This window comes from Prunus avium, chromosome 5 (assembly GCF_965620075.1).
Source record: "Prunus avium chromosome 5, drPruAviu1.hap1.1, whole genome shotgun sequence".
NCBI classification, from domain to species: Eukaryota; Viridiplantae; Streptophyta; class Magnoliopsida; order Rosales; family Rosaceae; genus Prunus; species Prunus avium.
The window spans coordinates 11,071,533-11,095,713 of NC_142288.1; the positions used below are offsets into that span (position 1 = coordinate 11,071,533).

The 24,181-nt window shown below is 40.3% G+C and overlaps 1 protein-coding gene across 1 annotated transcript; it reads right to left on the reverse strand.

Moving 5' to 3' along the window:
- Positions 1-18,112: 18,112 nt before the first annotated feature.
- Positions 18,113-19,676, reverse strand: LOC148294284 (uncharacterized). The gene is made up of 2 exons (XM_088253682.1): positions 18,943-19,676; positions 18,113-18,185 (listed from the first exon to the last, which is right to left on the reverse strand). The coding sequence occupies exons 1-2, from the start codon at positions 19,674-19,676 to the stop codon at positions 18,113-18,115; spliced, it is 807 nt and encodes a 268-aa protein (XP_088109808.1).
- Between the last annotated feature and the right edge of the window lie 4,505 nt (positions 19,677-24,181).

Here is a 24,181-nt window from a genome sequence, read left to right on the forward strand (position 1 = left end):
GCCTCTCATAATTTAATAGGTACAAAGAAAAAAATTCATTTATCCGAGCAATGTATTTTTTTTATACATATTTTTGTTATATTAATGTACTTATTTTCTTACATAATAGGTACCAAAAAAATAGGTGCATTATTTCTATATAATGTACGAAACCCATAAAAAAATTTCATTTGTATATAATGCACCCAAAAAATATTAATCTATTCGAGCTATATTTTTTTTTTTACCTTTTGTTTTTTTACGTAGTGTCATCTAATTAACTTTATTTCTATGAGTATTGTACCTATTAGAATATATATTATACATATACATCTATAATACTGGAGGAAATTAGGTAATGTTTAAATTTTTTTTATTTATTAAAAGCAATAGTAATTTTATTGATAACATAGAAAAAAGTATAGAATAGCCGTAATGCCAAATATGAGTACAACATCTCCAATGACCAAACACAAAAATAAATTGGTTTGATCGGGAGAGAATTACGCATGCCAGAAAAACATAAAACCTCCAATTCGGCAGACAAAAGCACATGTACTCAAACCTACAATACAGATCCACTATGCAACGGTAGTAACGGCAAATCTGCATCGAAGAGTCAAACACTAAATACAAACATCAACAAACTCCTATTGAGTTTCTGAGAATTATTAGACTAAAATAACCACATAAACAAGGACAATGCACCACATCCTCTCCAGCAAACCAAAGAGACTTGTAGCACCAACATGGCTAAACCTCTTATTTTGCACAGGCAAAACCCGACTCATACAAACCGGCAACAATCACTTTTCCAACTCCAAACACTGAACTAGAGCAAAATCCATGTGAGTGGACCAAAAGTTGCAACAAAATCATGAAATCTACGGTGGATTGCAGTACTTACTTCAAAAACACAACGAAAACCAAAGAAAAAAGTTGGGTCAACAACACCACACCGCAGCCATCCCAGGGACAACAAGACACATCCAAGAACAACAAAAGTCACCAAGGACCTACAACAGAAACCACACAAACAAACAAATAAATGACAAGATCCAGATAGATCTAGGCAAGAGGACCTAAAATCCAAAGGAATTTGGGGAAAGAAGAGGAGAGGGGAAGAAAACTAGGAAAGGAGAAAGAGAGATGAGGAGAGAAAGATGGAAGATGGGGAAGCCACCCACCCCTATAAGGGGGTGACGGCTGCAGTGCAAGCTCACAGTTTCACCTTCAGAGAGAATTTAGGGTTTTGCAACAATTTAGGTTGTTTGAGGTGACAAATTATATTTAAATATAATTGGAGGATATTAGGCATAATAAAATTCATTTATTCAAGCTATAGGAGGTTAGGAAGGAATATTTGAAGTAATTTGATTATAGCCCATTATTTATGGGAGTGGAAATATAAATGTGCAGTGAGGTATTATTCATTTGCCTTAATTAGATGATTGAAATAGCATCTTGTAAATAAATCAACCTACATGGACACATTTTATCATAATTTAAAATTGGGTTTTATTTAAACATTGTATTATTGGTGGGTTATTTTCTAGAGTTTTTGAATTGTAAAGACTTATTTTAGTGTGACACCTAAAATTAACAGAAAATGGGACAAAAATGAATGAATTGACATCAATGAGGAGTTAGAGGACCAAAATGGCACGGAAATGAATTGGTGGACTAAAATGTATAAGTTCAGGGACAGGGGCCATTGCGATTAAAATTCCTTTTAGTCAATATGACAAGATTAGGAGCCGATCAGATTTGTTGTTCATCAAGTTTTAGATTAATTATCTATTAAACTAAAACACCTAAAAGGACTGAAAAGTTATAGAAAAAATTACGTACCAGTTTCTTTTCTAACAAAATTATAGAAAAGTTATCTAAAGTTGATGGACCAGCAGCTATTGAAACATAATTAAAATATTATTGATTATTGTTGAAAAAGAGAAGATCATTGCAATATGCCCAAATTTGAAAAACATTTTGCGATGTTTGGTTAATTTTCTATTTTCACATTTGGTGAATTGCACAATTGATAGCAAAACTCACAGCAGGTCAACGCAGAACTATTCAAACCTTCAACAATAATGGTATGTAGTAGGTATAGAATAGTGACGATGCATGGCGAGGTGCCTCATTTTGGTCAACAAGGGCAATTTGTTTGTAAACGAAGAATGGCAAACGACGACCTTTGGCCATCCCAAACCAAATCTTGTCTAACCTAATCACCAACTTAAATCCCACCCCACAAAGGCCATTTTCTTATGAAATATCATCAATTTTAAGGTAAGTGTGATACTGGTCCTATTTGGGATTGCCTTTTTCTTTTTACTTCTTTTTTTTTTCCCAAAAATATGCATTCACTATTGCTTAAATTTTCCTTGCCTGCAACCCTTCATTTTTTGTTCCTATAAATAATATCCAATTTTTATAAGTAATATCCATGACTAGGATCCAACTCATCAAGTTACTTATCAAGCTCAAGATATGATTTATTATAATTTTTAGATTCCCAAAATACCCCTATTTAAAATTCAATGTGCTAGCTATGTGGTAGTGTTTTAATTTTGATTCCCCAATTTGTTGTGGTGATTCCTTCCAAAAATTTTGTCTGTAAATCAATCATTATTAATTGTCTATTTATAATAGGGTTGATTTGCATATTTAATTATTTTATTATAGGTTTTAATTGTGAATTTAACCGTTTGGGTCATGCTGGCAAAAAGAAGAAACGTTCGGATCGTATTCATATGTTCTTTTATTCAATGTACCTATTTTTTAATATAGAAATAATGAAAAATATATGTTATTTTTTAAATCTGTTTTTAATTTATAAAAAGTGTACAAAATTTTATATTACAAAGTAACATACCTATTTTCTTACATAATAGGTACAAAAAAATTCATTTTTTGTAACTATTTTTTTAAATTTATAAATAGTGTACACGATTTTGTGTTTACCTATTTTTTCTAAATGTTTTTAATTTATAAAAAGTTTACAAAATTTTCTATTACAATTTTGTGTTTACCTTTTTTTGTTATATAGAAATAATGTACCTATTTTTGCCTCTCATAATTTAATAGGTACAAAAACAAATTCATTTATCCGAGCAATGTATTTTTTTATACCTATTGTTGTTATATAAATGTACCTATTTTCTTACATAATAGGTACCCAAAAAATAAGTGCATTATTTCTATATAATGTACGAAACCAAAAAATATATATGTTTCTCTTTCCATGAAGATATTACATATTTCTTGACTCCGACGACCCCTTCTCTTCAGGGGAAGAAGAGGTGTGAAGAGAAGTTGTGTCTGCATAAATTAGCTAAAGTTGATATGAAAGAATTTGTTGCCGTTTTCGTTGTTGCTGCCATTGATGTTGCATTTGCCCTTGTCTTTGTTTGCTTCGCTTTCCGTTGTTGTCACTGCCGTCGTTGACCTTGCCTTTATTTTCCTTTGCTTTGCCTTTGACCTTGCCTTGATTTGCCTTGCCTTACCTTTGCCTTGCCTTACCTTATTTTTTAGGGTTTGGTTTTGCCTTTGTCGTACCTTGATTTGTTTTGCCTTGCCTTACCCTATTTTTAGGGTTTGGTTTTGCCTTGCCTTTGCCATGTTCACAGGGTTTCTGTGTTCTGCCTTATCTACTGTCATGTTCATAGGATTTCTGTATTCTGCTATATGCCCTATTTGTTAGGATTTTCTTTTGTGTTTCTGCTACAATTTTTGCTTTGGTTTGTCAATTGTTCCACTTGTGGTTGACGAAAAGACCTTCTCTACAATTTGTTTGTCTCAAGTATGGTGTTCTATGACTCACTTATCAAGTTGGGCATGCGAAACATCTTTGCCCCAACTTGAGAGGGAGTATTGGCGAGTACCCTTACTTAGTTAGGATTTTGGTTCCTTCCTTAGTTAGGTTTTTTGTTACTTACCAGTTTATTTTGTCCTATTGTAATTGAGATTTATTTACTATTGTAATTTAGATATATTTCATGTTTTATTTAGGGATCACACATCTTTGTACTTATATAAATACTTCCATATTGAAGAAGAATAAATATATGAGCAGAATTGAATATTTACCCTACTTTGTTTGACAAACACATCATTTTGTCACCCTTCATATGATTTTCTTCCACTCAAACTTTAGAATCATATCCTTCATCTTCATCTCCCTACGTTTGTGGTTGAGGTACATCTTAAATTATTTCCACGATGGTGACAGCTTTTCAATTTGTTTCATCAACTATGATATTCTTATTGATAAAACAAAACTTAGCATCAAGTTTATAAATTAGTTTATGAAGTTATACTTGCTAACTGATAACAAATTCTGAATCAATCATGTTGTGCTTCAAAAACCTGCCAATGATAAACATCTTTGGACCAACATCTTCAAACTTGTACTTCTTTTCCAATGATTCCCACAAATCATTGGCAAACTTACAAGTTATGTAGATATGCTAAAGATCATCATCCAAACTGTTCAGTATATAGTTGCTGCAAATGTTTTCATGTTAGATTACTTTATTACATGTTCTAGATCTTTCACAGAATTTGAAATACGTATAAACATAAGGACATACTTGGAGCCATCTTCCTTGAGTACACAACCTCTGAACTCATCCAATCTGTCGTAGCAGCAATATCCTAGCAAGAACAGGAACAACTCAAGACTACTGTTCTCTCTCATAATCAGTTTCAGCTCTCTCTTTATGATGAGAATAGGGTTAGAGAACGTGTCTGATGAGAGCAGGGCCTTAAGCTTATATAGGGTTAGGTCAAGTCGTCTCTACTCATCACCGAGGGCCGACTTGACTAATCTTCCAAGCCCACCAGATCGGTTCACGCATAAAAGGAAATAAATAGGACCCCTTAATAGGCTTCAAAACCCTTCCTTATTTCACAAGGTTTTGGGCCTCAAGGTACAACTTCATTTAAACTCTTATCAAAACTTGATATAGCTTAGTATCTAGTGCACCGATCTAAATAGGAAAACATAACATTCTCCCACTAGATCAAGCACTAGAACACTAAGCTTCTGTATTCCGAAAGGTTTGATAATCTTTATTGGCCATGAGTTTAAAACAGTTAAGTCATTCCCCTCAAGCTACAGTGAAAAGTGATTAGACAAAACGAACTATTGTTTGTGCCTAAATAAATCTCGTCCGAGGAAACTGACCGAAGGAGACTAACCAAAGGAACTTCCTCTCGACCCTAGCACCTACCCTCGGCCAAAAGTTACGAGTCATTGTTCGTTCTCTTTTGGAAACAAAAGTAAGTTGGCATGGCAAGGAGGTCATCACGGCCTTGGTAATACTAGCCGAGGACAAGCTCCTCCGATACACAGCCAAAATAGGAAAAGCTAAGCGGCGTCGCCACGTGGCGTCATGGTCCCACGCTTTATTTAATGAAGTAATGCCTCTGATCACAGCAGAAAGCCCATGATAAGCCCATGACCCACATAGGAGCATTTAATGAGCCAAGAAAGAGGGGATGTGATTGAAGTCAGATATGGCGAGTAAAATCAGGGATTAGGTGCGAAAATCCCATGATTTTGTAAGGCTAAGCCACCAACCATCAGACCAGGGCATTAAATACTCCTCCAAGGCCCGAGATGTAGAGCCCACCACCAGGGCGGCGGCCGGGGTTTATGGGTGTCACACCACCATGCTTCACATTCCCAAATGCCAACTCGACTACCCACTAGCTCTGATCAACCTCACCATGCAGATTTTTAGCTTCATTGTCTCCTCAAGACCTTCCCTATAAATAACAGGCTCCAACTACGTTTAAAGTGTTCAACACCAAACACAAGCCTCCCACGGAGCAGATTATATATTCCTGTCATTTACTTCTTGTCATTTATCTTCTTGTAATGCATTTTCAATACTCTTACTTGCTTTCTTAGGAGTAGTGGCAGTTTGTAGGAAAATCCATTCATCAATATATCATACGACCTTTGATTTTCAAGGCACTGGAGCACTACCTTTGTTACTCTTCCGTTCATCTCATATATCATATGACCGTCGCCACCCAGCGACGCGCCGGAGCACCGCCTAAAAACCACCACCAGCATCACCATTAACGGCCTTGTAGCTCAGGCCGTGAACCTGATGGCCGAGATCAGTTCCTCTCTAGGCCACAATCGCTCTGATTAGAAGTCAGACTCAAAACAGGCGTGCAACTCATCTACACCCAGCCCCATCATTCCCAAACGCACGATAAACCGTGCTGGCACGCTCGGGCACCACCACACGGCACCAAAAGAATGACGACTTGTGTTGACGCATATCCCCTCGGCCTGGAACACCAGGCCGTGAGATTTGCGAGGCCAACAACTATAGATAAGCACTGCTCTCTTTATTAAAACATGCCATCTATAATCACATAATGCAATCTCAAAACACATGAAGCACCTACAACGCGAACCTTAATATGTATTGATCTTTAATGTGAATCTTTATGCTTTTCAGTACAAGTACCCCTTTACAACTTAGCAAGAGTCAGTCCACAATGTTATTAAAACAATATTATCTCAAAAGAGACCATAAACTCACATGCATAAACAAAATTGCATAATAAGTTTAAACAACTAAATAGTCAAAATGGTAGAATTTATTCAATAATAAATAAAACTGTCAACCAAATTAACATCCATAAATACAAATCCCTCAATACAGAAAACAGCAAAATAAACAAAACTAACAAAATATCATAATGGGAACAAGACTCCCACTAGATTGTAGCATCAAAACTAGGAAATAATCTCATGCTCTCAACATGTCTCATAAAAGCTTCTGAAGGCAAAAACTTTGTGAACAGATCTGTAATCATATCTTGAGTTCTGATATGATCAAACCTGACTAGTTTTTCTGCTACCTTCTCCCTCACTATTAAATATTTTCTGTCAATATGCTGAAGTCCAAACGACTTCTTGTTGTTCATGCAGTGAAAAACAACCACAGTGTTGTCATTATATATCTGTATTGGTCTAGAAATCGAGTCCACCACCTTAATGTCTTTAATAAAATTCCTTAGCCATACTGCATGAGAAGTGGCTTCATAACAAGCTATGTATTCTGAAAAACATGGTTGAACTCGAAACACCAGTTTGTTTAGCACTCTTCCAAGCAACAACTGCTCCTGCCATCTTGAAAAGAAAACCTGAAATAGAGATGTAATCATCCTCTGCTTTTCCAAGATTCGCATCAGCATAACCAACAAGCTCTAAATTCTCTATGCGTCTGTAAATCAACATACAAGCCTTTGTTCTCTGTAGGTACCTCAGAATCTTCTTTCTAGCTATCCAATGTTGCATTCCCGGATTTGACTGAAATCTCCCCATCTTGCTAATGCACAAGGCTAGGTCTGGCCTTGTACACACTTGTGCATACATAATGCTTCCAACTAGATAAGCGTATGGCTTGTTCCTCATCTCATCTTCTTCTTCATTCTTGGGGCAATGCTCCTTCTTTAAATCTCCTTTAGCTAACGGAACTTTCTGTCCAGAACACATACTCCTTTCAAGTATCCTTTTAATGTATGTTTTCTGTGATAAGCCTAGGAGGCCTCGAGCTCGGTCTCTCTGAATTTCAATGCCTAACACAAAAGCAGCTTCTCCCAAATCCTTCATCTCAAAATTGTTTGAAAGTAGTTCCTTAGTGTTATTCAGTAAATTGTGGTCATTTGTAGCCAAAATTATATCGTCGACATACAGCACCATAAAAATAAATCGGCTCCCACACTTCTTCAGATAAATGGATTGGTCGGCTATGTTCTCTTCAAAACCATAAGATGAAACAGATTGATGGAATTTGAAATACCACCTCCTGCTTGCTTGCTTTAGTCCATAAATTGCCTTGCCAAGTTTGCAAACCATATGCTCTTTTCCCTCTGCAAACCCTTCAGGTTGCCCCATATAATTTTCTTCTTCGAGTTCACCATTCAGGAAGGCAGTTTTGACATCCATTTGATGCAAAAATAGGTCATAATGCGCCACCAAAACCATAATGATGTGGAAAGAATCTTTGGTGGAAACTGGAGAAAACGTCTCAGTGTAGTCAATTCCCTCCCTTTGGGTGAATCCTTTGGCTACCAATCTAGCCTTAAATCTTTCGATTCTTCTATCCTTATCATTCTTTGTTTTAAATACCCATTTAGGTCATAATGCGCCACCAAAACCATAATGATGTGGAAAGAATCTTTGGTGGAAACTGGAGAAAACGTCTCAGTGTAGTCAATTCCCTCCCTTTGGGTGAATCCTTTGGCTACCAATCTAGCCTTAAATCTTTCGATTCTTCTATCCTTATCATTCTTTGTTTTAAATACCCATTTTGAGCCTACCAATTTCTAGCTCTTGTGAGGTTCAACTAATTCTCATACTTGATTATTCTTCATGCTTTCGAGTTCATTCAACATTGCTTCCCTCCATTTTGTCTGCATTCTGACTCTCCATAGCTTTTTTAAAACTTGTTGGATCAGCCTCATCTCCAATGTCAAAATCTGCTTCTTGTAAGTACACATAATCTGAATTTGCTGGGGATCTTCTTGGTCTGTCAGATATCCTCAGTTGTACTAGTTCTTATGGATTATCTAACTCAGAATTCTAGATAGCTTGTTCTTGTGGATCAACTGGTTCTTCAAACTGAGGATTTTCCAATACAATTTCACTTAAAGGAACCAAGGGTGTAACATCTTGTTCAGCATTCTCAATCACAGCTACATCACCTTCTTCTTCAAAATTAAAATCTTCATTCCCTGTGGCATTCTCCTCATGCTCTATAAACTTTGCACAACCAGTCTCAACAATTCGGGTACCATAATTTGGATAATAAAATCTAAAACCCTTTGACCTTGCGGGGTAACCTATAAAATGACAACTAATCGTTTTAAGATCAAACTTCTTCTCTTGAGGGTTATAGATTTTAGCTTCAGCCTTGCAACCCCATATATTGAGATGTCTTAGGCTAGGCTTTCTGGTAGTCCAAATTTCGAAAGGTGTCTTAGGCACAGACTTGTTAGGCACTCTATTAAGTATGCAGTTTGCTGTTTTGATCGCTTCTCACAAAAGGCATAGGCAAATCAGTTTTGGAAATCATGCTACGAACCATATCCTTCAAAGTTTGATTTCTTCTCTCAGTCAATCCATTCTGTTGCGGAATTCCTAGCGTTGTGTACTGAGCAGCTATTCCATTATTTTGTAGATACCTAGTAAAAAAGTCTAGCACGTCTTCCTCCTTCATCAAACATCCATAATATTCACCCCCTCTGTCTGACCTCACAATTTTGATCTTTTTCTCAAGTTGCCTTTCTACTTCAATTTGAAAGTCTTGAACATTTCAAAAGCTTGAGACTTTTTTGCTATGAGATATAGATAACCAAAACGAGAATGGTCATCTATAAAGGTGATGAAATAGCGATTTTCATCAATTGTTTGATGAGGGAACATTCCACAAATATCTGTGAGGATGATTTCTAAGAGATCACTACTGCAAGTTGCACCTTTCTTCTTAGTCTTATTGCACCTTTCTTCTTAGTCTTAGTGAGTTTTCCTTTAACACATTCAGTGCAAATTTCGTCATCATTGAAAGTCAATGATGGCAAGATTTGTTCCTTAACGAGAATTTTCATTCTTTCTTTTGAAATGTGCCCTAAACATCCATGCCATAACCTAGTGGATGTTCCTTCACTTCTAATCTTTTTCTCACTCGATTAAACTATTAAAACTTCACCATCTTTATTGTAATTGAGACAATATAATCCATCTTTATTGTCTTTGAATTATGAGATACAAAAACATCTTTATTGAATCTTGAATAAAACTCTTAATAATCTTGAAACATAATTAAATTTCTCTTTATTTAGGGTATTGAAAACTACATCATCCAACTCTAAAATAAATCTTGAATCCAACTTAAAATCAACTACTCCAATAATTTTTAACGAAAACAACATGTAGCTATCTAATCCTTCTTGTCACAACGTGCTGCCATGAAAATGTTGTTCTCCCTAGCAGGGAACGGGTCAAGTACCACTATTTCCCTATTAGTGGTGGTATAGAAAATCTCAACAGGTGATTTGGGTTCGGGCGTAGCTTATTGATGTTTCGTCCTCTTCCATAAGCGCATACACCAAGCTTTGCAGCGATCCTGAGATTCTGAACCCTAAAAAGATTCTCAGATTTCTGAGACTGTTCTTTGTAGCCGTGTATATCATTATGGGTCCTCCATAAGGTCGACGAAGTCGCTGCGCCTTAACCCCTTTTCGCTCCAGCTCATCTTCGTTCCGCTTCTTAATTAGCTCCACTATATTCTTTACTAGGATGCCATTCATGATAAGTTGACACGATCGACACCTATTAAAAGCCAAATGCTTCTCCTTTTTCCCAAACTTTTGGAGTCGTTCCACAGGATACACAAACGAACAAATAACATGAGTGAGATCATAATTGATCTCATTCATTCTGAGAATATCTTTAAAATCAAACTTCCATCTTTTGAAGTTTGACTAGTGAGTGTTTCAATTTGCGAGAAATTGATTGAGGGAGTGTTCAAAGCTGTAAGGATTTGCAAAAGAAAAGCGTAAATACTTTCCAAGAAACCGATTCTCAATTTGTTAAGAGAAAACAGTTTTCCGTTTAACTTTATTCACAAAACTAACAAATAACACATGCAAACTTCCTTAATTAAGTGTCACACCTTTGTGGCAAGAGATTACTTATAGCTTACACAAATTACATGTTATCTTGGGCCATCACAAACAAATTACATGATAGATTCTATTTGTTGAAGAAACTTATCAAACAATTTAGGTATGATGCAATTTTCGGTTATTTCATTAGGGTTTGAGTTTTTAGGTTTGGTTTTGTTATGAAAAGTTTGTTGATTCTCAGAACAAAGGCAAACACAATCTAGCTCAGAAAATAACCAAACAAAAAACACAATTCAAGAAAAGAAAATCCTAAATTACAGTGAATAGCAAAATCTGCCGTGAACAGCAAAATCTGCCGTGAACAATGTTTTAGGGGTTTTTGGTGTCCGTTTTTTACGCAAAAGACCTTTCTGAATAGGGAATGGCCTAATTAACACAACACACAGCTTTGTTGTGATATATAGGCATTTTTAAGGTTTTAAGGTCATCTGCTAGGTCAAAAATGTGTTTACAGTTTTGAAAATATGAAAAACAAATCAAAAACATGCTTTTCCAGATTCTTTAATATTCTTGATATTTTAGAAAACTTGTTTAATCTATCTTCAAAATTTAAACAAAACCAAACACTCATCAAACATATATGAAAACATAGTAGGAATGCTTGAACAACAATTTCAGTGTGTGTGAATAACCTTAAGCTCTGATACCAACTGTTAGATTACTTTATTACATGTTCTAGATCTTTCACACAATTTGAAATACGTATAAACATAAGGACATACCTGGAGCCATCTTCCTTGAGTACACAACCTCTGAACTCATCCAATCTGTCGCAGCAGCAATATCCTAGCAAGAACAGGAACGGCTCAAGACTTATGCTCTCTCTCATAATCTGTTTCAGCTCTCTCTTTATGATGAGAATAGGATTAGAGAACGTGTCTGATGAGAGCAGGGCCTTAAGCATATAAAGGGCTAGGTCAAGTCGTCTCTACTCATCACCGAGGCCCGACTTAACTAATCTTCCAAGCCCACCAGATCAGTTCACGCATAAAAAGATATAGGACCCCCTAATAGGCTTCAAAACCCTTCCTTATTTCACAAGGTTTTGGGCCTCAAGGTACAACTTAATTTAAACTCTTATCAAAACCTGATATAGCTTAGTATCTTGTGCACCGATCTAAATAGGAAAACATAACATTTCATGCCTCTTTTGCACTCAGAGTTTCAATAGGAATTGGATACTCATCTGCTCACGACACTTCCTCTTTGATAACTTGGCCAAATTTATTGGTCTTAGATAAAACATCTGTTGTGCCATCTTTTGAAATCTACCCCCTTAACCGTTTGAACTTCTATGGCTTCTCATAGTTAGCTCCAATAACATTTACTTAAGTTAAATAAACCTATCAACTAATACTTAAGATAAATCTTTAAGGATAAAAATCATGGAGGGAGACTTTCCTTTTGATTGGCCAAGTTGGTTGTTTATTTCATTCTTATCGCAGTATTTCGTTATAATAGGAAAGTGCCCTTTGAGGATTAGTAAAGGACTTCTAATTTCAATCATCGGGTCACGTGTATAGTACAAATCAAAAAAGTATTTCACTCACTAGAATGGATGTGTGAGATTACAATTCATTGATTAGCCATTGACATATCCAACTTTTAAGAGCAGTTTTACCGGTTTGAATTGTCAGGGCAAAAGGCCCCATAGGCTGCAAAAACACACTCCACCAATCATATCCAGCCCGAGTAGATGGTGGGCTCTAGCAAAATTAGGCAGGCCCGAAGGCAAGAACAACCTGAGGGCAAAGAAAATTGGAAAAAATTCCCTAAAAATACCAAAAATTTAGAATTTTTTGTTATAAGTACTTAGCAGTTTTTTATTTATTAATCTCATATGTATAAATAAAATTAATCTCATGTGAATAGTAATTATCCTTGGGTTGCCATGGCAATAGGTGGAAAAGCAAAACAAATATGCTAGGGCAGATACTATTCACATGAACAGTAACCGCACTTACCTACCCTTTGCCATGGCAAATAGGTTGAACTGCCCTAAGACTATCTCCAACCCAAGGACCTAAACCCAAATTATTGCCCAAAACTTCCCCCAACCCAAGAAAATGGAGGACCCAAAATTTGAGAAAACTCAAATTTGAACCCAAATACCAGTCCACTTATTGCCTGGACCCAAAACTATTTAGTGGAGCCCACGTTGAAATGGCATAGCCCATGTGCATAAGAAAAACACTGGGGCCCGCGCTGGGGCTAGCTCTGATGGGTTTGTTTGTTGGCTCATGCCACATGTCTGCGCCTGGTTTTGTAGCCGTTGCAATTCAAATGGCTCTTTTTTTTTTCTTTTTTTTTTTAAATCTAAAGTAACTGTTGGTAATTTTTAACAACAATATTAAAACCTTGCAAGTGCACAAATCAAATGATAGTATAGTAAGCAAGCAAGGGTCATTCCCACAGAGATTGTAATCTAAAGAGATGTTTATCAATGTCACACAAAGAAAACTAGAACACAATTAAACACGAAAACAAAATAAAGATTGAAATCACAAGGACTTCCACACACACGCCAACACCAAGGGGGTTTTGATTTGATTTTGTAAATAAAAGAAAACAAAACAGAATTTAAATTAGAGTTTAAGAGAAATTAGTTTAAAATCAATCAAGAACAATAGCTAGGACTCACTATCCACCTCCAAACAATCAATCAATCCATAAACAACAATAGATAATCAATTTCTAGTAAGCATATGATGACGACACTCACAACAAGATCATGGCATTTGACTCGAGTTGTATGATTCTCTCTTAAGTGTATGTAAAGTGTATGGCATTTACATCAATACGTGTATTCTTAATTGAAATCCAGTATGGCATTTACTCAAATTAACAATCAAGAATCCATTAAGATCAAAGAGAATATAAGTGTCACAAAAACCCTAAAACATGGCATTTGTTATTAGGAATTCAAGAATCGATTTCTCATAACTAGTTCTTAACCCAATTATTCGTTGCAAACAAGAACACATTCAATATGGCAATTGACCTATGTTCTACAACAATTTAATTCCGATACATGCTTCAAAGTTAGCTACTCACAGAAACAAAATATCAGAATTCACATAACATAGAGAAACCGAAATCATCACGCTTGTAGAAACTGAAAAATCCATTCAAACTTGTTTATAGAATTGAAATCATGTTTAGGGCTTCAAGATTAAGCCCTAACTAACAAGAAATTAGTTACTCATGTTCTGGGATGAACTCAAAAATAAATACATAAGAACTGAAAATTAAAAGAAGAAAGGAAAAGAAAGAACTCGCTGGCAGCTTTTTCCTCTTGCGCGGTTGATCTCCTTCGGACGTGAATCCTCTGTATGGGGCCTTGGCTGGCCTTTTATATGACTTAAATCAAAGTCCTAAACCCTAAAATTTACTGAAAAGTCGTCCAAGAAGTCTTGGTAAACAAGGAATCCAAATAGGAAAGTAAAGATCACAATTCCTAACTCCACAGGGAAATACAGCTCAGCCCAATTGTCACATGATTTGGGGATCTTCGGCCTTCTAGAAAAATCAGGAAAAATATATTTTAGAAAGATAAATGTCTTATCTTTCCAACCATATATAGCACGTAACTTGGAAAATTCGGGAAGGCTTCCGTTTCTTCATATTCACGTAACATGTACGAAACTGTCCTGTCTGCACGTGGGCTAACTTTACTTGTAATACTGTACCAATTGGCTCGGTAGAAAATTCTGGAAAAATCACAGATTGAACTTCAAGGTGTTAGCTTTCATCTCCAATTGACCTTGCACTAAAATTCCTCCGAAAAGTTGATTTTCCCTTAAAAACCTTCTAAGAGCGCAGAAAAGCTGAAAATCAGAAAAGTGAAGTAATAAGCCCTTTTTAAATCTAATTCTTCTACAAAGTCTAAGTAAAGAGAGTTTAGGGACTTATCAGTAACTTTAAAAAGAGGCTGGGCCTTTTTTTTTTTTCCATTTATTCATTTTTTTTTTTTTTACGTTGCGTGTTCAAAAAATTAAATTATGATGTTATTTAAAAAGATTAATGAAGAAAAGTTTTCCATTAAAAAAAAAAAATTAAACTTAAACCATTCTTAAACAATTTAATAAAGTTATGAAAAAAATTTGAGTCCAGAGGGTTGGGAGAAAAAACAATTTGAGTCCAGGCAAAACCCAAATAGTCACGTTTAGGAGGGGGAAAATTTGAGTTTAGCCCCTCATGGGTTGGAGATGATCAAAGGCCATCTCCAATGCAAGGATCCAAACCCAAAATACTGCCCCAAATCTCCCCCAACCCAACAAAATGAAGGATCCAAAATTTGGGAAAACTCAAATTTGGACCCAAATATGGGTCCAAGTATTCCCTGGACCCAACACTATTCAACGGAGCCCACTGCACCTAAAACAGCCTCATGTGCACAGAATTTGACGTGGGCCCCAGTTGACCTGCTGTGCTGTTCAAGTTTGTCTGCTTGTCCCGCCACTTGTCAAGCTGCTATTGCTATTTGGTTTTTATTTTTTATTTTTTATTATATTCTAAATGTATTTTAATGGTAAAAAAAAAAAAAATCCAACGGCTGAAACTTAAATTCAATGGTCAAAACAATATTTTAAATTAATCTAGGTCAAATTATATTTGTGGAATTTCAATGTTTTTAGGTCAAATTGTTCAAAATTTTTAATTATGAAGTTATTTAAAAAGACTGAATGAAGAAAAGTTATCCATAAAAAAAAAAAAAATTAGACTTAAACAATTCTTAAACAATTTAATAAAGTTGTGGACTTAAAATTTGAGTCCGGAGGGTTGGGAGAAAAAACAATTTGAGTCCGGGCAAAACCCAAATAGTCACTATCGGCTGCGCAGATCTCACGGCCTGGGGTTCCGGGCCGAGGGGATGTGCGTTGACACATGGCTTCCTGCTTTTGGATGCAGTGCGGTTGTGCGCGGGCGTGCCAGCACGGTCTACCGTGCGTCGAGAGGTTGATGTGGATGGAAATGGTTAAGTGGTGCGCCTGTTTGAACTTGTCTTCTAATCAAACGACTGTAGCCGAGAGAGGAACTGATCTCGGCTGCAAGGTTCACGGCCTGAGCTACAAGGCCGTTTAGGGGTGGTGCTGATGGTGAGTTTTGGGCGGTGCTCCGGCGCGCTGCTCAGTGAGCAGCGATCGTATGATATATGGGGTGAATGAATGAGTAACAAAGATGGTGCTCCGGCGCCTTGAAAATCAAGGGTCGTATAATATATTGATGAATCGATTTTCCTTACAAACTAACACTACTCCTAGGAAAGCAAGTAAAGATATTGAAAGTGCATTACAGGAAAATATAATTTGCAACGTGGGAGGCTTTTGTTTGGTGTTTGAACCCTTTGAAAGTAGTCTTGAGCCTTGTATTTATAGGAAGAGTTCCTGGAGGAGTAATCGAGGCTGAAATCCTGCATAGTGGAGTCTGATTAGAGCAAGTGGGTAGTCCAATCGACATTTGGGATCGTGAAGTATGGTGGTGTGACCCCATAAATCCTGGTGAATCTCGGCCGCCGCCCTGATCGTGGGTTCTGCGCCTCTGGCCGTGGGGACGCATTTATTGTTCTGATAGCTGGTCACCCAATCTCTCAAGCTGTAAGAATCCTTGTGAGAATGTCTGCGTCTAATCACTCTGTTTCCTGTCGCCACAACCTGACTTCAGTCATTTCCCACCTTCCCTCGTGCATTAAATGCTTATTTGTGGCCAGTGGGTTTGCTGCAATAAACAGAGGCATTACTTCATTAAATGAAGCATGGGACCCTGCTATCACGTGATGATTTGATTTTTTTAATATCATTGGCCGTGATTTTGTTCGGCCTCGGCCTCGGCCTATTATCGAGGCCGAGATATCGTGCCTTAGCAACTTTTCTTTTGTCTTCAGAAGGGCCGAATATCTTGGCGAAACGCTGCGTTTGAGCAAATGCCAGGGCCGAGAAAAGGGGCTCCTTCGGTCAGTTCATGGTCGTGATTTATTAGGCACAAACATTGCCCCCACATCCCTGGATTCTTCGGTCTCGGCATGGGCTGGGGCCGAATGGATTCCAAGGGATGGACCCCTTGCATTCCCTCTGAAGTGATTGACAACTGTTGCATTAAATGCGCAGGCTAGTCGGCGCATTTAATGCCCAGGCGCATTCAATGCCCAAGCATGTCGTGCAGGCCAACATTGCCCAGACTTACGCGAGGCGTCGCTTCGTTTCGTCAGACGAAAAGACGGCCTCTGGGCTTTCGACACGTCATCGTGCTTTTAATTCGCGCGAGCCATCATTTTCCCCTGCCAATCAAACGGCAGCCCCCAGGTTCCTGACATATCCCCACGTGCTATGGGTGCGCTGTCAGGCCGTTCGTCTTACGAGAACCACACCTCTTTGAATTCTAGCGCCAGTATAAAAATCCAGACTCCTTCGTCTTTTCTTCACACTCCCAAAATCCTTGAGTTTATGCTCCTCGAAAGCTCACTCCAACCTTCCCAGTTTCCTCAGCCTTGAACATTCTTGAGCCTTTCTTTGGTTCCTGGGCTTCATCCTTCTTTGTCTCAATCCTGCTCTAATGGCCCTTATTGTAGCCCTTCCAAAGCCAAGGAGCTACATCTGCTGAACCTCATGATTTGGCAGTTTGGCCTGGTCCAGATGGCTCCTCCTCTCCTGCTATCTACCAACCGCCTTTCGTCCTGGGAAGTCGACGTGAGCCAAAACCAAGATGCGGCCGAGGTCCCCTCTCATCCCTGGAGGAAGACGACCTCCTTCCCTGTGAAGCTGAGGAGAAACTGCAATGCGATTGATGAAGATGGGAGTACCCGGTATGATGACTCTAACTTGGTCGTGTTTATTCGGCTGAGTGCCCCGGTCGCTTACCGTGGCCAGAGTGACGGCCGCTCATCATGGCCAGAGTGTCGGCCGCTTTCCCCGGCCGAAGTGACGGCCCTTACGCTTACCATGTTCGGAGTGACGGCTCTTTCCGTGGTTGGTGACGACATGGGTGGCGGGGATACTACCTCGAGGTGAACTGTTTGTCTGTCCAGCAAGAAGATCATGAAGCCGTTGTTCGTAGATTTAGGATGTGATCTTTTATCATGTGTATTTGTAATCAGCCATGACCTGGCTGTTTCTTTGTAAATGTGTCCCCTTTTTAAATGAAGTATGATTTTCCTTTCCTTTTGTTCCACCGTTTTATTTACTTGCCAATTGCAATCCTTAGCACTCTTTCTCGGCCGTTTCCCATAACGACGGGGTATACTTCTTCAAATATTGGCCGTTTATTGGCAACTCGTGTCATTCCCCATCCCTATCTCTCAATTGAAATGCACCTCGGCCAAGGATTCGTTCAATAATGAACGGCCCTTCCCAATTGGGTGAGAACTTGCCAAACCGAGGGTCCTTTGTCCCGATAGGAAGCACGGCTCACCATACTAAGTCGCCCTCGGCAAAAGTCTTCTGTTTGACCTTTCTGTTATAGGCTCTCGCCGCAATCTGCTTCTGGGCCTGCATTAGGTTATAAGCATCGAGTCTGGATTGCTCCAAATCTTCTGACTCCTGAGCCATGGCTTGCGCATAATCCTTCCCTTCTTGTCCAGGCTGTTCGGCCACACGAAGAGACTGAACCGTTAACTCCATTGGAACGATGGCGTCATGACCGTAGGTTAAGGCATAAGGAGACGTGCCTGTGGCCGAGCGTTTTGAGATCCTGTAAGCCCAAAGGGCTTCGGGGAGCAAGTCGTGCCATGCCCTAGGTTTTTCCTCAATCATTTTCTCGAAAATGCCCTTGATTACTTTATTGCTTGCCTCGGCCTGTCCGTTAGACTGGGGATAGTAAGGTGTTGAGTGGATCAATTTGATCCCCATTCTTTCGGTGTACTCCCGAGTCTCGGCCAATGCGAAAACTGGGCTGTTATCGGCCGTGATAGTCTCAGGTATACCGAACCTGTGGACGATGTGATTCTCGAAGAACTTGACCACCTGTGCGCTAGAAATTGACCGATAGGACTCTGCCTCGACCCATTTAGTAAAATAGTCAGTCGCCACCAAAATCCATGCGTGCTGGTTGGATGCGGCCGGATGGATCTTGCCGATGATGTCCACGACCCAACCTCTGAACGGCCACGGTTTAGTAACCGGGTGGAGAGCTTCGGCCGGTACCCTTTGTATGGGGCCGTAGATTTGACACTTGATGCACCCCCTCGCATACTCTATGCAATCTTTTAAAACGGTCGGCCAGTAATAGCCGTGCCTCCGAACCAACCATCTCATCTTGACGCCAGACTGATGAGCACCGCAGATCCCCTCGTGGGATTCGGTCATGATGACCTTGATGTCTTCGGCGCTGGGACATAGGAGCAACAAGTCGTCTGATCCCTTTCGATATAGCTCATTCTGGTAAATTAAATAGCACCGGGCTCGGAAACGTGTAGTCCTCTCATGGCTGCCGGAGGGGTCGCGCAAATACCTTACTATAGGGTAGCGCCAATCGACCTCGGCCGTGTTGATTTCGTCAGTGATCTCGGCCGATGACACTTGCGCTGTCATTCCCCGTTCAGCCAAAGCTGGCAAGGTGCGCCTCTCGACTCTGATCACACGATCGTGGTCATTGTCCGGAATATTCACACCTGACGCCACCTGGGCCATCTCGTTGGCCTCATGGTTTTCGGCGCGCGGTACGTGGACAAAGGAAATCCTGGAGAAATCGTCGGCCGTATTGAGGGCCGCTACGTAATACATAGTTAAATTCTCGCTCGTGCACTGGTATTCCCCGGTCAGTTGGTTAATTACCAGCTGAGAATCACCGTAGACCAAGACAGGGGTCGCCTTCATTTCTTTCAGAATTTCGAGGCCGATGATGAGGGCTTCGTATTCGGCCTGATTGTTGGTGCATTTGAAATCAAGCTGGAACGCAAATTGCCAGCTTTGTCCTTGAAGGGACTCAATCACGACTCCGGCTCCGGACCTGGCCTCAGTACTGGAGCCGTCGAAGTACATGGTCCAGTAGTTCTTCTCCATGCGGGCCATACCGATCTCGACCTCCAACTCCTCTTCTTGCCCCTGAGCCGGGTGGTGAGCCAAGAAGTCGGCCAATGCCTGACCCTTGATCGATTTCTAAGCCACATATTGGAAGGTGAATTCGGACAATGCCATCGTCCATTTCCCGATTCGGCCGCGTATGATCGGCCGAGTGAGCATATATTTGATGAGATCGATCTTGGAGATGATCTGAACGACCGAGGGGAGCATATAATGGCGCAACTTGGTAGCCGCGAAATAGAGCGCTAAGCATAGTTTTTCGACCGGCGAATAGTTTAGTTCGGCCATGTTAAGGGTACGGCTCAGGTAGTGCACTGCTTGCTCTCATTCTGACTCTTTTTTTGAGCCAGCAGACAGCCGATAGAGCTCTCCGAAGCCGAAATGTAAAGTCTCAGGGGTTTCCCTCTCTTCAGCGGCATAAGGACCGGTGGTTGAGATAATTATTTCTTGATATCGTCGAGGGCCGCTTGATGTTCTGCTCCCCATACGAACCGTTCCGTGTCTTTTAGTTTGAGCAGAGGGGTCAATGGCCGGATTTTCCCTGCCAAATTGGATATGAACCGCCTTAAAAAGTTGACCTTACCGAGGAAGGACTAGAGCTCCTTCTTGGTTCTTGGCGGAGGGGCCGCCATGATGGCCGTGGCTTTATTTTTATCTACCTCGATTCCTCATTGGTGAACTAAGAAACCGAGGAAATTCCAGGCGGTGACGCCGAAAGCACACTTCTTCGGGTTCATCTTTAGGCCGTGCGCTCACATTCGGTTGAAAGCCTGTTGGAGATGTTCTACGTGGTTGGCTTTGGATGGGGACTTTACAACCACGTCGTTGATGTAGACTTCAACGGTCCGGCCTATAAGGTCGTGGAAAATAAGGTTCATAGCTCGTTGGTACGTCGCGCCGACATTCTTTAGGCCGAACGGCATGACCACCCACTCATAGGTTCCTATCGCGCCCGGGCATCGTAACGCCGTTTTGTGAACATCTTCCTCGGCTATGAAAATTTGGTTGTAACCAGCATGGCCGTCCATGAAAGACAAGAGTTCGTGCTTCGCGGCTCCGTCTACCAGGAGGTCTGACATAGGCATGGGGTACTCGTCCTTTGGGGTTGCAAGATTCAAATTTCTGTAATCGGTGCAAACCCTCAAGGCCCCAGTCTTCTTTAAAACTGGTACGATGTTGGCCAACCACTTAACGTACCGGGCCGTTCGGATGAAGCCGGCTTTAAGGAGCCGTTCAATTTCTTCCTTGACTTTAAGTTGCACTTCGGTCGAGAACCGCCTCGGCGATTGTTGGAAAGGCCTAAACCCCTCCTTGATTTTCAATTCGTGCTCAACCAAACTTCTTGGCAGCCTGGGCATCTCATGGTAATCCCAAGCAAAACAATCCTTATATTCATGGAGCAGGCCGATAATCTCGGCCCCTAACTCAGGGTCCAAAAGCTGGCTTACAAAAAAAGGTCGTGGTTCGGCCTCCGACCCTACATTTATTTCTAGCAAAGGGTCCTGGACTTCGGGATAGCCATCTTCCATCTCGGCTGGTGCCGTTTCTAGGTCCTCAATGGTCAGAGCGCCCGCCTCGTCTGACTCGTGGAGGAACTCAATCAGGTTGATCGGTGAGTTTGGCCGTAAGGATTCCCCCGCCCAATGTTCCAGCAGTCTCTCTAGCAAGTCAGCCACGGCCGCTGCTCCTTCTTCTCTAGTGGCCTTGTCTGTCATCTAAAGGCTGGTGAGGTCGATCAACATTTCGCGCGCCGAATCTTGTCGAACATTCTCGGCGCCTAGCTCCAGCACCTTTTGGGCCGTCGTTCTGGTTGGTCGGCCGCTTGCATCGTGGCCGGTGAGAACAACCCATCCAATGTCGTCGTCGTAAATCCGTGCTTGTACGGCGTTGGCCTCGAAAGGTTTTTCGTCGGCCGGGTGTATAGACACCTTCTGGCCGTTGATCGGTTCATAATTGTATATCATTTTGTACCCTTCTAGCTTATGATTTGGTTATGTTTTTGAGTTAAACTTGTGCTTTTAATCCTTTTTGTGTTTATCTTTCAGTTCATTGAGCTTTAGGTAATAATGATGGCTTTAGAGAGCATAATTCATGCAATTCAAACATGTTAAGGCCTAATTTGGATGAATGGATGAAGAGCTTAAAGACAAACTCATTTTGGCTACAGCCCCCTGCCAGTCCAGTTCCGTAGGTCATATTGCAAGCTTTGTTTCAACAACCTACATAGCTCTAATGAGGCCACATTCTTCATGAAAGTTGTTCCAATTGGTGTGTACTATAACATATCCAAAAGTCAGCCCCATTGGATAAATCTGGAGTCCGTTACCTAGCAAACACAGAACTATGCTCAGGATGGATCTTATCAGCGCGGAAAATGAGTTAGCAATTTGTTTTGGCCTTAACTTCCTCCTCCGACCTTGGATTGGCCCAAATGATATATGGCTGGAAAGAAGACATTCTGAACTTCAAGTTTGAGTGCTTAAAGTCTTAATTTGCTTAAGGGAAGCCCAAGTTGTAAGCCCTTGAAGTTGCTGGTCATGCTGACCTCAGCATGTGCTGGTTGGATGCTTGGTCATGGTGAGCTAGGTATGAGCTATCATTTCTGGTTGGAAGCTTGGTCATGGTGACATGAAGATGAGCTAGGGCTGCTGGTGGGATCTATTGGTGAAGTGCATCAACCAATTCAAGATTTTCTAATACAAGTGCATCACCCAATTTAGATTTTCTAATACAAGTGCATCAACCATTTCAGATTTTATAAAACAAGTGTTGTATGCATTAGCCATACTTAATTCAGATTTTCAGCTTCCTTAGGCCTATATATAGTGAGGTTTCCCAAGCTTGTAAACACACCCCAAGGGGGGGAGCTCTCAAACACTTCTCTAGAGCTCCCTTCCCTTCTCTCCCTCAAATTCTCTTAGTTTCATTTTCTAGTTTTCAATTGTAGTAATGAAATATTTGTGCTGAAATTCTCCTTTCCAAGTTCTACTTAATTTTCATTGTTATGTAAATTCTTTTCTTTAGTTTCAAGTTTGATTAGTTTCCAAGTTTCAATTATGATTTTTGTTCTTATTCATTATGCTTATAAGTTAATATGCTAGTTTGAATGATTGATCACCATTTAGGCTTGCATGTTAGCTATCTTGGTTTGAATTAAGAGTATACACCATGCTTTAATTCGAATTGAACTATGAATAGGAAGAGTATGTATGGACATTCGACAACAGGGATTAGATACATGCTTGGTTGTTTAAATTGTTCTTCTATGCTTAATGGGTTCCTAATGCTTAATTTTAGGTTAGACAACAAATGATCAAATTAGGGAATTAGGAACACAAGGTTATGACCACACACCATGGCTTAATCATACATTAGCTAGAATCAATCCGTTAATCTAATTGAACTTGGGAACTTATCTACTTGAGTTAGTTATTTTCTTTCTTCCTTGTTTTATTTATTTCCTTTCTTTTTCATTTCTGTTTTGTGTAGGGAAAATGAATTGGATCATTCAATCACCAATCCTCGTGGGATCGACCTCGCACTTACATATGCTATACTACCAAACGGCTCGTGCACTTGCGAGTATCACAAGTTGAGGATGCAGCTGAATCCATTTTGGTGCAGCTATATCTACACAACAGCCGTCCCAAAAGAATAACAGTTGGAAGAAGGAAGACGGTATGCACCCGGATTGGTGGATCCAATCACGACCGAGCAATATATTGTAGTCCACACTGGATTCGACTACGTAGAAGGCCGCGACTCTTGTCTGATCGGCCACGGTAATCTTTGATGGCAACACGCTAATGGTTTTAGATTTATCGTCGACGAAGCTGCTCATGACCACGTCGCTGGGGAGATCCTCCTTTGACTTGTCCAGCTTCCTCATCAGGGAATAAGGAAGGATGTTGACCGTTGCCCCACAGTCAACGAAAACCTTGGATATGGGCACACCCTCTACATGAGCCGAGATGTATAACGGCTTGAGGTGTCGGTATTTGTTCGGCTTATCTCTAGGGATTACCTCGTTAAATGCCACGGCTAACAATTCTTCCTTCGTCTTTGGCCTCTGATCAGGCTGCTCCTCGACCATGTCAGTTGGTCTGCCCGCCTGGGGCTGAAAACTCAGATGGTAGCACCAAGACCATATTCATGCCGACTTCCTCCGGCTCCAGCGGGTTTCCCCTACCAGCCTTCTCTTCGGCCTCACAGCCGTCTTTAGGGAGGACCTTTTCCTCGACCATCCCGAGGATCCCTTCGTATTCTTCATTGGAGATTCCCAAAGTGGGGTCGTCTTCGACCTCATGCCCAAAGAAAGGATCACCAAGGTCCTCGATCACAGGCCCTGCGGTCCCTGGGATATTGCATGTGGATGCTTGGATCCTAGGGGGGTTCGAGGCTTTGGCCCCCTCCTCGAGGGCTCATCTAGCCTTGGTCAACGTATCCCTGGCCATTAAGTAGTC